Below are 15,872 nucleotides of genomic sequence, written 5' to 3' on the forward strand. Positions count from 1 at the left end.
CACATAGTTTCTCATCTTTAATTTTGTTTTCATGATAAGAACAGCTAAAGTCTCATTTAACAGGAATCCATAGTAGTATTTTTATTTCCTATAGTGCTCGTGTTTGCATTAGGTTTCTTGGCATGGCTCTCAATATATCTTCCATGTTCGTGAGTAGAGTAAATGGCAAGAATATTGTTTTTAGATCTTCCTCATGTTCTATAACACTTTTTTACTCAGACACAATCTCTATTGTCATCATAGGCACTAAATTATGATTATCACTTATTTACTAATTTAACACATTTTCATCTTTTGTGTAGGCATCTCCTGGTCATTATTCTTTCATGCGCCCATTCATTCAGCTGCTGGTAGGATTCTTGTCAATCAGTAACTATCTGCTTTCTGTGCCCAGTGATTCAGACTCACTTGTGTACAGTTCTTGCTCTCGAGCATCGCCACTAGCATGTTACATTACCTGTGAGCAAAAATGAGGACAAGATGGCGCCAAGGTATGGTTGAAGAGTAAGTTTATATTGTAGATATGAGAGAGAGTAAGCCAGGGGCATCTGGAAGGAACCAGAGTGAACCAGGCCATGAGAGGAGAGGTGGGTGTAAGGGAGCAAGAGAGAAAGAGAAGAGAAAAGAAGAGAATAGAAGAGAAGAGAAATAAAGAGAAGAGAAGAGAGAGGGAGGACCAAGAACACATGGCTGAAGTGACAGGTTTTTATAGAAATCAGAAGCTGGGGGAAGAAGGCGTCCTGAGAAGAGCTGAGAGAAGCTGGTGGCACTTTGGTATGCTAACAGGCACCACGGTTAACCATTTGTTTTCTATGTTGCCAGTTTCTTTGGGAGCTGACAAGCTGCATGCTCCTGTGACTGTTCAGTATCCATGCTGGGGGCCTCATGCTCTAGAGTGAGGCCAGAAATAGAGATGCTGCTGGGAGACCTTTGCAAGTAGATGATCATAAGGTCTAGCAAAAGAAGAGAAGAGAACCATAAAAGCAGGAACGCACCAAGGACAGAGTTGAGGGAGATTGAAAGGAACAGTAGGAAAAAATTGCTCAAGACATTACAGAAACAGCACATTAAGCAAAATGAATTGGTCTACAGCAAAAAACTGCTGCACTGAGCTCAAGAAAGAAAACTGTCCTTTAGTTGAGTGACTTGCAACTTCATGATGAAGTTCAAAAGAGCAGTTTGATAAGAAGGTGGAAGTCGTGGGCTAGAAAACAAAGAGGAGGCAGGGGAGTTAAGAATGTTTAGCTAAGGAGGAAGCAGAGAAAGCCAAGAGGATCTGGGCAGGCAGACAAAGGTCAAGAAGGGATATCACCTCTGCTTCTGAACTGCAGAGGTGTGGTCCTGCCTCTCTGGCCAGCTCTGTAAGCTACCTACAAGCAGTGGGGCTCCTGCACACATCTTCCTGCAAATGGGAGGCTAAAGGACAAAGGTTCTTCTTCCACCTCCTCTCTGCTCCCTCCTTTTCTCCACAGTCACTTTAAGTAGCATTACAACCAACCAGGGTGCTTACACAGGCTTACGCAGTCACAGGATGTTATTTTAATGACCCAGTCTGAGACTCTTTTCCAGCTGCTTCCAGTTTGCAGCAGGCTGCCAGACAGCATTAAAGATTAGCAGGGCACATGGTTGCTTAGCCTAGAAAGACATTTCCTCTTGTTTCAACACTCACCTTGGTTAGTCAGGTATGCAGGGCCCTCAATTCTTCAGCATCCCAGATCCAATACAAAGCTGTGCTGTGGAGCAGGGTCAGTTACGGAAGACCACCCCCCGCCCCAATGACATTTCGAAGGGAAATGATTACAAGTAGGACTTTCAAATACTAACACCCTTTGCACCCACATATAAACCCCCGCCAGCTACCATTAAGTCAAAGTGAGGCCTTGTGTTGATACTTGAGCTTAACGTTGGGGTCCATTAAGTGAGGGCAGAATAAAGAAATCCATCCATCTGATCATGGTGGCTTAATCCCAGCCCTTGGGAGATGAAGACAAGAGGCCAAGGAACTGGCTACATGGCACATTTAAAGTTAGCCTGGACGACATGAGAATTACTACAAAAGAACAAATGGATCCACAGCCTTTTGGAGTCTAACCATTCCAAATAAACATTTCCTTCACTGTCTCCAAAGTTCATGAGCCTTGTGAGACTAAGGGTCGATACGTTGACCTGATGATGTTTACTTGGCTAACCAACATGGGAGAATCACTTCGGCTCAGTGATGGGAAGTGCTGACTATGGAGTTATTGACTAGACCATCTGCTGAAATGCCTGAAAAACACTGAATTGATTTGCCAGTGATCCTTGCATCTCTCACGGGACTGTACTAGCCCAGGAGGACAAGTCTTGGTATTCCCGATGATTGTGAAGAACAATTGTATCCTGTTGAAATGGTGCACAGGGGTTTGCGTTCTTCTTCTTTGGATATTATGACTTGATTAGAGCACCTACCGATTTTCTAAAACCTTGCATTGCTTCAAACCAGTGTATATTCTCTCTCTCTCTCTCTCTCTCTCTCTCTCTCTCTCTCTCTCTCTCTCTCTCTCTCTTTCTCTATCTTACACACACACACACACACACACACACACACACACACACACACACTCACGCATCCACACACCCATGCAATAGAGAATTGGTTAGGGAAATTTTAATTTAAACAAAATCCTATTTAAAAGCTTATACAAATAAACAGACAACTCAGAATAGGAGGTATGGCTACTGGGGATTGTGTTGAAACCAAAGATTATTTCAACGTTTCAGTAAATTAATATAACCAGTGACTAAATTTGGGCATCATGATTAAAAACAAAATAGAAGCCTCACCAACTCACTCTCATACACTCCTTAGGCATACTCCAGAGATCCAAAATGCTTAGGAGCAACATCAGTGGGACTAGTTGCTTCTCAAGGGCACAGGTAGAATAGCAACGGATTCGAAACTGTCATTTTCCTCAGGGTGGAAGCGCAGCTCAGGATCAAAGCCAAACACTGGGTCCTTGCATCAGGCTCATCAATAACAGCTTTACTCCACACCTCTTCAATTTTTCAGAAAACTGTGCAACTTGCCCTCCTTCTTAAGTGGAGAGATAAAGATTTTCTTCCTGAAATGTAAAATTATAATTATATTTCCAGAATATTATAAACATAGCTCTTTAAATACTAGAGTGAGATGATAACATAAACCATAAGCAATGTTTAATAATAAGACCATTTCTACCATTCACTTTTTCTCCTTAGATACTGAGACCCATTCTACTTTCTTTACAGAATTTTAACCTCGTAGATACATGTATGTATGTATGTATGTATGTATGTATGTATGTATGTATGTACGTTCATACACATATACATATGTATTTGGTTTTTCAATACAAGGTTTCTCTGCATAGCCCTGGCTATCTTGAATCTCACTTTGTAGACAAGGCTAGCCTTAAACTCACAGAAATCCATCTGCCTTTGTTTCCTGAACCCTGTGACTGAAGGTGTATACAACCACGGCCTAGCTAACCTCATATGTTTTTAAACATAAGGTCTTTCTTGCTTATTTATACAAATGAAAATGTAATAAATAAAAGTAAAATATTTTTAATTATCTGGGACCATAAATCTCTGCAGGATAATTTTTAAAATTTCATCAGCATAATTATTTTTAGCACACAATTAGGCTGTAACACATATACTACAGATTTGGGATTGGAGAGATGTCGGTTCTGGCAGTTCAGAATTTGTATTCAGTAATGGCTTTAGGTAGTTATCTCTCTGAAGGAGTAGAAAGGCTACATTTAAACACAAGGCGGTTGTTTTTCTATTGGTGATAACGTTAGAGCAGCTGGAGGTGGGGGTGGGGTTACTGGTACCCTTGCTCAGCTTGGTGGTGCCTCACACTCTGCAGCCTCAAAGGCAACGCAGTATCAATTTGTAGTCTTAAAGGGTTTTGAAGGTAAAAATGTCAAGTAGACAGCGCCTGTGTCCAAAGTCTGCCACTGTCGTTTGTAAGATGCCATTTAGATGCTACAGGTCTGGTGTTGCTGCGTGCAATGAGAGCTTAGACAAGAGGAGCCTTTCTAGAACTTGCCTGTGTAAAAGCATCTTTAAAAGCCAATAGGTTTGGTACCGTCTTCACAGCCTCTTTAAGATAGGACTCAGGAGAGCGATGATAAATCGGAGGACAGTAGAAGATTTGCAGCACCCTCCTGCCGGCAATAGGAGTCATCCCAACGATTCTCAACCGAATTTGTATGGCGGCACTGGTTGTTTGTAGACACTAAAAGAAAGTTTTCTTGTTCGTTTCAGGCCGGCTGCCTAAAAACTTCCTGGAAGCCAAGACTTGGGAGTGTGGTGCTGGGAGCTGCTCAGTTCATCTGGCTCAGCGCTTTCATCTCTGGTAAATGCTAGGTCAATTGACTCTTCCCCATGGCCCTGAGTAATTAGGAGAGATCCTAGGGCCAAGTGGGAGCAGTGTGGGACTGTAGCGTGATGTGAGACATGGGAAACCATTCACATCCCACAGGAAAAGCACACCTGACACCACCACACTGACCTACAAAGCTTCCGAAACAGCAAGCCGATATGATATATCCATGATGAACATCATTATAAGGCATTATAAGGCACCGGCCCAAGACATTCTCAGAGACTCACAAGAATATCTGAGTTTCTTTACATGTAATTTTGGAGGCTGGAAAGATGACTCAACCGTTCAAGTGGTTCAAAACCGCTGTTTTTCCAGAGGACCCAACTGTAGTTTCCAGCACCTATATCAAATGGCTTAAAACCTCCTGTAACTCCAGTACCTCAGTACTTGACACCCCTGCCTCAGCCAATAAATGTGCATAAGCAGGGCACATAAATCCTCACAGGCACACGTACACACAAACAAAAATAAAAGTCAAATTTTTTCAAAGTCAAAGTAAATGATTTTATACATGGCATCAGCACATTTATCAATTCCTTTGGCTGATGAAAACAGTGCAATACTGGCTGCGCCAAAATTAATCTTTTTAAGACAAGATCTTACTATGCAGAACAGGCTGGCCTCAAACCTATGATCCTTCTGCTCCAGCCTCCCGAGTTTTCAGGTTACGGGTGTGTACCACCATGCCTGCCTGCCTCCAGAGTAAAACCTCGAGGTGCTAATATGGCAGACCCTGGAGCGGCAGTGGAGGAGAGGGTCAAACAGAAACAGAGCTGTGTGGACAGGAAAGGAGTTGTTCCCAGGCCTGCTTGCTGCCAGGGTCCACCTCTTCTGGGGGAAGTGGCCTCTTGTAGCTCGTGAGCTCCCTCGGGCTCCCGTAACAGCCTCTGCATCAAAGGGAACATACTTCATTTAACCCACTTGTTATCACACGCACTTATAAGGAGAGGTCCGTTTTAATGCGCGAATAAACAGATTTGGAGGAGGTCATCTATCAGAGAGAAACAGCTAAGAGAAGTCAAGTGTGTGGCTCCCAAGTCGGAAGACGTTCCTAACCCCAGCCCTGTCAAAGCAGGCATCTACTGAGTGACTGCAAAGAGTCAAGCACTGTGACTCATGGTAAAGATCAAGAGCTGGGCGCACAGTGGTGGGTGTGGGTTCCCCTCATGGAAACTGGTATTACAACATGGGGCAAGAAGAGAAGTGGGGGTGCTGAAGGAAGAAAGACAAAGTTTACCTGAAGCCAGAAGAGGGGGAACTTAAGCAGGGGTGAAGGCGGAGGGTCACCAACATAGTCAGAAGTAGCCAGGCATGGTGGCACATGTTTGTCACTCTAGTACTTGGGAGCTGGAGGCGGAGTTCCTGACCAGCCTGTGCTATTCTGTAAGATCCTGACTCAACAAAACAAAATAAACAAAGAAGTAGGTGTTCTACAAGGAAGAAAGTAAACATGGTGGGCGCCGAGATTGAGCCAGCAGGAGCCCCCAGATCACAAGAAGGCATCTCAGTCTCTATGGTCCGTGGCAGCACCTCTAGCATACATGTATGTGCCCTGTGATGTGAGCTTTTGCACAAACAACTCACTTGTGCAACAGGAGTAGAGCAGATGGCCCCTAAGCTCTCCTCTGCCTCTGGTATCTTGGGATCCAAATTTTTTAACATCCCGAGTCTTTTAGAAGCCCGTGCCTTCCTGTTCTGGCTTTATATGCACTTTTAAGTGAAAAATTAGAAAACACTCCTTTCCCCTAAAATAACATCAGTCGGAAAATAGGCTTGCTCTTGGCACTCGTCTTCTGGTGAGCTGTTCATCTTACTTGCAGAAATAAGCTCGGAAACAGATTGAGGCCAGTGAATGATGCTAACCCTGCGCTTATTTCCACCCATCCCCCACTCCCCACCCCGCTAGAGTTTGTGAATCAGAAGGAAGTGGCAGCGTGGACCTACAACTACAGCAGAACAGCGTACTCGTGGAAATTGTCACGGGCCTTCTGCAGGAGGCACTTCACAGACTTAGTGGCCATCCAGAATTGGGAAGAAATCGATTACCTCAATAACATCATCCCGTACTTCAGCTCTTACTACTGGATCGGGATCCGAAAGATCAATAATAAGTGGACCTGGGTGGGCACCAACAAGACTCTCACGGAGGAGGCTGAGAACTGGGCCGACAACGAGCCCAACAACAAGGGCAACAACCAGGACTGCGTGGAGATCTACATTAAGCGGAAGGTGGCCCCCGGCAAGTGGAATGACGAGCCCTGCTCTAAACGAAAGCGGGCCCTGTGCTACACAGGTGAGGCCGCCGCCGCTCAGCCGATACGCTCAGCCGATAGCATCTATTAAAAACATGCCTGTTCTTGTTGAGGAGTGTAACCACCGACTTAGTAACATGGGTCACAAGGTCAGGTGCGAGAAACGGCGGAACTCATCAGCATCCCTTAGCACCTTGGAGAATGTAAGATCAAGATTAGAGAAAACCATCTATTTGAAACTAGAAGGGACGTTAGTATTGCCTACCTCATCCTCTTTATTACTGAGGACACAATACTCAGCAATTCTCTCTCGCTCTCTTTCTCTCCCCCTCCCTTCTTTCCCCTCCCTCCCTTCCTCCCTTCCTCCCTTTCTTTCTTTCTTTCTTGTTTTTTTGAGACAGGGTTTCTCTGCATATCCTTGGCTGCCTATGGACTCACTTTGTAGACCAGGCTGATCTGGAACTCACAGAGATCCACCTGCCTCTGCCTCACTAGTGCTGGGATTAAAGGCCATGAGGCTTTCAAAAATTTTTTACAAGATAGAAAATACGTTGAAAATTACTGACATAGTGGTTGCTATGTCTGTACCTGTCAACTAGGTACAATTTTCCAAAACACAGATATGATCCATCCCTAACAATCCATAATTCTAGACAGTTCTGACATTGATTGACATTTTGGACTCTAGGATGTAAAGAGGCTTCCTGTGGGTGGGTGATGCCTCATAGACAGGAAGACTTCAATGACATACTAAGTTAGCTGCTGAAGTAACTATCTGCCAGATTTTTCAGGTCTCGGCACATGTGGTCATGAGAAGATTTATTTTTTGAGTCTCTGTTAATCTTCTTCCTGGAGATCCAAGGAAATAATACTGTTAAGTTGCCTGAAAACAGTATGTGAGCACCCCACCGAATCTAACTATCTCGGAGTTAAAGTTGGGGTACGGGCATGGGATATTTTTGGTTAGAAACCTGAAACCTATTATGCTCCACATGAGAGAGTTGCTCTGTCCACACATCTGTCTGTGGTTGAACTTGTGGCTCAGTCTACACACAGCTCTGCCCTTGTTTGGAAATACGAACTGTGTCATCCAACAGGAGCCTTAGAGTACTTCTATGGAGAAAGTAGTACTGGAAGTCAGCCTCCTACCTTTCACGTCTAGAACTTTTTCCACACCATGACATATTAGCATAAGAAGGTACAGGTTGAGAGGAATCCATCACCGTTCCTAAGAGACACTACTGTAACGAATACCCACTAGTACTGAACACTAATTGCATTCAGGGTCACCTTATGTAATACTGCGTGTGCTGTTTGTTTATTTAGTATTTAGTTACACTTAGCCCTCATGGCGCTTTGGCAGCCAGGCCCTTCTATAGCTCTCAGTTTTTTGTTGTCCCTCCACAGGACTTAGGCTGACCCTCTGCATGGCTCCTGAGAGGGTCCTGTGAATGCCTGTGATTCTGACCTTTCTTGTATCCACGCAGCCTCCTGCCGTGACACGTCCTGCAGCCAGCAAGGGGAGTGCATTGAGACTATTGATAACTACACCTGCTCCTGCTATCCGGGCTTCTATGGGCCAGACTGCGCAAACGGTGAGGCTGGGGCTAAAGTAACATTGGTCTTACGTGAGAGATGGTTCCAGAAAGAAAGTTGTGATAGAGTCTCTCTTGCAAATAAGACAAGCGGCGGGTCCCCAGTGCTGTCTGTCTGCCTGTTCCATACAATTGTCTCAAAACACCTGAGATAAAACACACTTTGTTCCTGAAGAGAACATTCATCAATGATATTTCAAGGAGTAAAAGAGAAACACAAAGACAGGAAGATGAAATGGCTCAGCGGTTAGGCGCACTGGCTGCTCTTCCAGAAGACCCAGATTCAATTCCTGACATCCACATGGCAGCTCACACCTGCCTATAACTCCAGTTCTAGCAGATCTGACATGCTCATACAGACATATATGCAGGCAAACACCAATGCACACAAAATAAAAATAAGCACTGAATTTCTTTTTAACAAAATGAAAGCCTTAAAGTTAATTTTACCTGTTCAAATAAAAAAAAAAAACTGGTGAGTAAATTGAGCTGTCAAAAAAATATATATGATTTTCTAAGATGGTGGCAATACAAAGGAACCAGATTAAGATGGAGGGCCAGGGTTAGGAGTGTAAAAACAGAAAGTAAAGAGATTTGCAATTTGCTGTAGATATAGCAAAATTTTTAAGTCTACAATAAGGGGGAAAAATCAACATTTATCCCCTACAGTCAAAGGATGTGGACGGTTTGCCATCCCACAACATGCACTCATGAAATGCAGCCACCCACTGAGGGACATCTCTTTCAACTCATGGTGTATCTTTTGCTGTGATGAGGGGTACAAGCTGAATGGAGCCAGCCGGGTGGAGTGTTTGCCTTCTGGAATCTGGGCCGATAACCCCCCACAGTGTAAATGTACATAGACCTCACATTTTCCACCCTCCATACTAAGTCATTAGAATTTGGGAGATTATATATGGGGATAGTGAGCTTTCTGCAGTTTTAAAAACTTGAGAAATAGGGGCTGAAAACACATCTCAGGGGTTAAGAGCACTGGCTGCTCTTCCAGAGGGCCCAGGTTCAGTCCCCAGCGTATGCATGCATGGTGGTTTACAGCCATCTGTAATTCCAGTTTCAGGGAATGCATTGCCCGCTTTTGGCCTCTGCAGGCATAAGGCAAACATGTAGTATACTGCCATACATGCAGGCAAAGCACCCATACACATAAAGTCATCGAAAGTAAATGAAAATTAAAATAAAAATAAAAACTGGAGAAATAATAAGGGGTCTACACTAGATGGAAATTCTAGCTACCACAATTATTAGTCAATCAGGCTAACCTAGATTTTCTTTTTCATGATGCGTCTCCTGCCTGTATAGAGGTGATAGTTGGGGTTTTTTTTGTTTTTGTTTTTGTTTTTGTTTTTTTTTTTGGTTTTTTTTTTTTGTTTTGGTTTTGGTTTTGTTTTTCATCCCTGGGCAAAAACATTGCAAAGGAAATCCTTTCCTTGAGTTACTTGTAAAGCAAGCTGTGAGCAGTGATGAGACTCAGGATTGAGCACCTGAGTCTGATAACGTATGAGTTTTTGCTTCTTAAGCAAAACCATGGATACGTGCATCTCTGAGTAGCCGTTGAGCTCTGATTAACCAGCTAAGGATGACCTTGCCTGGGGAAAGGATAAATTCCACAGAAGCCTAAGACTTCCAAAGGGCTGGATAAAACGTGTCCCAGAATGCACACCAAACATCATGACTCTGTGCTTACTCCTGGCCTCGCCCTGAACAGTCTCAAGGAGTGAAGCCTGGCTAGCGTCTGTCCTGCAGGAGCATTCCAGCACCAGCCTAGCTGGAGCTTTGTTGTGAGGAGGGACTCACTGAATTTGGCCAGGGATGGAGCAGGGGAGCACCAGGGGTGGGCACAGCTTAGGCCCCACCAGGGGTGGGCACAGCTCGGGCCCCAGAGTGTAAGAGCAAGTGTCAGGACATTGGGATATACAAAGTCCACTCCACCCCATCTTAGCTGGAATACAGATGAAACGGCCACCTTGCAGAAAAGCCATCCTGAATAGTTAGATTTTAATTTTCCTCCCACCCGCTGCAGAGCTAGAAATCTGGAATGGGAAAACAGTCTCAGTGTGTGGAAAAGTCGAGTGCTGATCTTGCTATGTTCAAAATAGAAAAATCTCCTCTTTCCCCATATAATATACTATAAACAGTTTCAGGATGGTGTCATTCATACATCTCATACAAGAGGTCAACTGCATCAATGTATGCACCTTCAGGACAGGCTTATAATACATCATTCATGTATTTTATAGCAGAGGGCATATGCATCAATACATAAACACTAGATGACCTTCTGGGACAGGCTTATAATTACCCAAAGCATAAAGAATGTCAAGGACAGGGCACTCTGAGGACGGGGACCCCGTGTCTGGACATCTTCCCAGCTCCACCCGGTTTCCATAGGCAGAACCGCATGGTTCCCTGCATGTGTGACTTCTGTCCGTCCGACCTTTATCATTGGGTTTTTCTGTTCAGCTGTGCAGTGTCAGAGCCTGGAAGCTCCTATCCATGCAACCATGGACTGTGTGCACCCGCATGCTGCCTTTGCCTATGGCTCCAGCTGTACATTTGAGTGCTATCCCTGGATATCAAGTGAGGGGCTCAGACACACTCCGCTGCACTAGCTCGGGCCAGTGGGCCAAGCCATTGCCAACCTGTGAAGGTAAGATTGGTTTTTACCAGCTTTTGATATAACCTAGAAGGACTAGCGGCATGGTGGAATGACCCAGGACTCTTAATGTCAAGGCAGCCTTCTCTGGGATTGTATTTGTTCAGCCGCCGAATGTCATGAGATTTCTCATCTGTGAAACAGGGCTAAGAACCACCAGGTGTCTTGTGAGAATTCAGCATATGAAATGCACACAATGAAATAGCAAGTAAAAGCAGGACATGGTGTCACGTGGATGTAATCTCAGCACTTGACAGCCTAAGACAGTAGGATTTCTGCAAAGTAAATGTCAACCTGCATTGCACAGTGAGTTGGAAGCCAGCTTGGGCTACATAATGACACCACATCTAAAACATGAATTAAAGAAAGGACAAAGGAAAGAGAAGCAGTGGGAAGTATAAAATACAGAAGACGGACTTGGGCACTTGCTTCTTTCAGGTTCTGCCTATTTCAAACACATCCCCTTCCTGTCCCACTGGCTGTGCCTCTGCAGGGCACTAGCCTATACTTGGAAAGGAATTAAAGTGGTAGTTATAGGGATAATGAGATCTGGGGTCAAAATCTTTGGTGGTAGGATCTGCAAAGGGCTAAAGGAACCTGCATTAAAGAATAGCTGTGGTGCAACCCAGAGTGATTACGTAACACGCAGAGACTGGACTATGCGCAGTTGCTTCATCCCTTCATCTTACAGGGCAGAGGGAAGAGGAGATTGAAGACTGGAATAGTAAATTCCCAGATCAGGATTGCAAGCCAGGCTCAGATACTGTTAGCTCTGAGACTTTTGCGAGGGGCTGGGACAATGGTTCAGTGGGTAAAACACTTGCTGCATAAGCGTGAACATCTGATGCATAAACACAGTAATGCATAAACAGCACAGTGCAGGCTCTGGGAGAGTTCACACAGGGAGTCCCCGCTTCTCAGTTAACGTGGACAAGGAAGCCTTTTGAAGGAAAAAAAGAAGTCACAACTGAGATCTGAAGAGTGAATCCGACAAAGAGGGACATGGGAATGGTAGTTTCCTTTGGACAAGAAAGCTTGGAGGTTAAAAGCCAGGCGGTGGTGGCACTCGCCTTTAATCCCAGTACTTGGGAGGCAAAGGCAGGCAGATCACTGTGAGTTTGAGGCTAGCTTGGTCTACAAAGCAAGTCCCGGATAGGCAAGGCTACATAGAGAAACCCTATCTCGAAAAACAAAAACAAACAAACAAAAAACAAAAGAAAAAAAGAAAAAAAAAAGAAAAAGAAAAAGAAAACTTTGAGGTTTTGAATGCACAATCAATTCAGGCAGGAAAGCAGCAGCACCTTCCAGTAGATTCTTCTGAAAAAGACTTAGTATCTGCCACTTTCCCCTTCAGCCATTGCCTGTGAACCTCTGGAGAGCCCCATCCACGGGAGCATGGACTGCTCCCCGTCCTCAGGCGTCCTGGAATACAACAGCAGCTGTGTTTTCCACTGTGAGGAGGGCTTCACGCTGACAGGAAATGATGTCGTTCAGTGTGTTGACTTGGGACAGTGGACAGCCCCAGCCCCAGTCTGTGAAGGTACTGTGACACCGAATCATTTCTCAGCCATTCCTCGGCACCTCTGAGGCACTATGGGCAGTGAAGGACACTACCATTCACTTGTCTATCAGGCATTCCCAGAGTGCCTGAGATGTGCTGGGCTCTTGGTGTTTTGTGCCAAGGATCAAACAGTGGGCAGAGCAAGTTTTAAGTACAGTGCTCCCGACAGCGCAATCACTGTGAGACTTGCTTTTGTTCGCATGTTTGGAGTGGGTTGAGAAGATCAGCACTGAGGAAAACTATGCTGTATGAGGAACAGCATGAGATGGTTGAAGAGGAATGGACAAGGAACTTAGTCTAAGTCTCTCATTTTTTGTCAGCAAGCTTTCAGGCTCTCTGAGTTCTGTGACTTCTGTTAAAATGAGAAGCTAATAAGAGTTTGACCTACTTATATCACCAATAGCTGTGAGCCGATGTTTTTAAGTCACTAACAGTGCTGTCAACTTTATAAACATAAAGAAAGCCTTGATGAAACAGTTACTCTGTAAATCCTAAGTCTGTGGTCTTATTTGACAAAATGACTCTTTTGCAGTATTTCATGTTTTCAGTGTTTCGCTCTAAAATAAAAAACAAGTCACAAGGAGGTCACTGGGATTGCTTTATTTTGCAAAGGGTACCTGTACAAAACCAAGTTCCGGAAGTACATGGTAGCATCTTATGTCACCATTTACAGCTGTGTGAATCTCTGGGTCTGTGAATGCCCCGATTTTGAAACAAGCTATTGGTTCTCCAGAGATTTGCAAGTACTTGAAGAGATATGTGTATCTTCAGGTTCATGGTGGCACTGCTCAAACAGTAAAACGAGCATCAAGTGAACAGCAAAGGATAGATAGATACACAAAATCTGGAATCCAGAAATCCTAGGATACTATTCAGCTTTGGAGAAGGACTTCCAACATACACAGCAACAGGAATAGATCTTAAAGACGATGATCACCCTAAACTTGAGTAATCTATGATTCTCCTTTATATATCCTACTTAAAGCAACAGAATCATGGAGACAGAAAGTGTGACAGGGGAGAGGGAAAGAGTTAGTGGAGTTCAGCTCAAGGCTATGAAGAGGCCAAAGATTGTATGACAACACACATGCAAATAACCCTCAGCTACATACAAATTAGGTAACTGGCAAATGGGAAATTAAATGCTGCATGTATTTAGCATAACAAAAACGTTGAAAGGAAAAGCAAGCAGCGGAGGAATGAGGGTTTCTGCCTCACGGTGGTAAAACAGTGTGGATGATCGAATGTGTGTGTTGTCTAGGAGACACAGACATGCTAAACCCTGTGCAGTCTTTAAAGGGATCACAAGGGATTGCTCAAGCAATTGTCTGCAGGCAAGTAAATATCAAATGATCCAGAGCAGATGGTTGGATGTTTTCTTAAGCATCTGGAATCGAAGCCTTAGTAACTCCTTTTGTAGTCCTTGCTGGTGTTTCTAGGTCAATAGTCAAGGTCTACAGCTGCAGCACAGCCTTGAGGCGAGCTCCGGTGTCTGCTAGCACCTCTGTGGCTGCTGCTGTGGCTAGCAGCCAGGATTTACTGAGCACTTCCTTTGATCTCAGATAGTCTAATGACAAGAGGCAGTGAAAGCTATCATTCATATTTAAGAGGTGAAAAATATGAAATAGGTGTGTTCTCTCCAGATAGGACTATCTTATCTATTTAGTGATTATAGTATAGTGAGAGGTAGTGAGAAGACTATGTAAGGCAGTGGGGATGAAAACGAGCAAGGCACTGTCATATACGGATGTGTGTGTGTGCATGTATGTATGTATACATGAAATGTCATAATGAAGCCCATCGCTTTGTGTGCTAAGTAATATTGTTTTACAAAAAATAATCACAATTTGATCATGATCATAATTTTATTCTGCTTTTCTATTGGATGTTATGCAGAGATACACCTATAAAATCTTCTGCAAATAAAAGATGAATTTTAAGAATCATGAATATTCCTTTCATGAATCCACCATTTACCTTCAGCCCCACCTATGCTTGTTTCACTCTTACAAGCAATATCTTGACAAAAATCTCAGAGTTAGTTTCCTTGTGCATCTTGATTTCATGCTATTCAGAGACTTTTGAGCACAAGGGTATAGAAGCTCAAGATTTATTGGTACATTTTACCAAACTGCTCTACACCGGCTCAGCCATCACTGGTTCAAACATTTTTCCTTATAAAATCCACCAAGTATCATTGACAATTAATGGCAACCTTTTTATCTTCTAAGTTAAACAAGGCCAACTCACGAATCCCTTAAAGACTGTGGTCAGTGAACTGAGTTACCCAAAAATCAAGTAATCTATGATCCTATCTACATATGCTGTTTAAAACAGTAAAACCATGGAGACTGAAAGGAGGATGATAAGGGAGATGGAAAGAGGAATTGTTAGTGGGAGTAGAATTCAGCTTGAGACCTTGAGAAGAGTCCTGGAGAGTGGTGGTGAACATTTTATGACAATATAAATGACACTGAAGTAGACATGAATAGGGCTGATGGGTCGAAGTCGACAACACTGATGGGTGACTGTTTCCTTATTCCCTGCCTTCCTCACCCCTTAGCGTTGCAGTGTCCGGAGTTTTCAGTTCCAAGTAAAACCCACATGAACTGCTCGGACCCCTTTGGTGCCTTGAGGTACCAGTCAGTCTGCAACTTTTCTTGTGATGAAGGCTCACTCTTGGTGGGACCAAGTGCAATAAAATGCCTGTCTACTGGACACTGGAGCTGGGATCCTCCGGAATGCCAAGGTAAGGATATATTCTCCTCGCTTTCTTGGGAGTGAGTTTGAGGCAGTATTCTTAAAGGCTGTGCCTAGGTACTAACTGCGTAGGCTCCACTGTCCTCATCAGAGCCTAAATCAAGACTGGGCAGGCTCCTATCACAGTGGTACTTGCTGACTAAGCATAGTATCCAGAAAGAAGATGGAAAAGAAAAATTAGCCTTGGTAGTGTGTTCCACAACGGATCCAATACTTTCTTCTTGGGGACCATGGCATGTCCTGGAGGAATGACAAAGACAGAATTACACAATCTACTTGTAAGCGTTCTCCACCATCTGTACAGTAATGGAGAAGCATGCTTAGGATAGAGAGTGGAGGACTGGGGAGAATACGTGCAGTGAACTGGCAGTGCATGCACTCTCAGAGGACAGCAAGGTGCAGCCTCATTAAGACCCTTATTAAGTCTGCATTAGACTTAATGTGAGAAGGCCATCATGAGCTGTGAGCGCCGTAACATCCTGTGTGAAGCGGAGCGGGTCTAGTCGCCTGACTTAACAACAAATGTGTGATTTTCATATTTCTTTTCTCATTTCTTTTCCTTTAAGTGTACCCAATACTTTATCAAGGTTTATGACAAACACTTTTTAAAAAAAAA

The 15,872-nt window shown here is 43.9% G+C and overlaps 2 protein-coding genes across 3 annotated transcripts in view; both read left to right on the forward strand.

Moving 5' to 3' along the window:
• Positions 1–15,872, forward strand: part of Nme7 (NME/NM23 family member 7) — a 391,631-nt gene that overhangs the window by 46,485 nt on the left and 329,274 nt on the right. The gene's annotated exons all lie outside the window — the stretch shown is intronic.
• Positions 3,702–15,872, forward strand: part of Selp (selectin P) — a 28,028-nt gene continuing 15,857 nt past the window's right edge. The window contains 9 exon segments of the mRNA XM_051148340.1: positions 3,702–3,734; positions 4,207–4,384; positions 6,321–6,707; positions 8,154–8,261; positions 8,931–9,116; positions 10,743–10,846; positions 10,848–10,929; positions 12,290–12,475; positions 15,060–15,245. Coding sequence (XP_051004297.1) covers positions 3,702–3,734; positions 4,207–4,384; positions 6,321–6,707; positions 8,154–8,261; positions 8,931–9,116; positions 10,743–10,846; positions 10,848–10,929; positions 12,290–12,475; positions 15,060–15,245 — 1,450 coding nt within the window.

Source organism: Acomys russatus, chromosome 6 (assembly GCF_903995435.1).
Source record: "Acomys russatus chromosome 6, mAcoRus1.1, whole genome shotgun sequence".
In the NCBI taxonomy this organism is placed as follows: domain Eukaryota; kingdom Metazoa; phylum Chordata; class Mammalia; order Rodentia; family Muridae; genus Acomys; species Acomys russatus.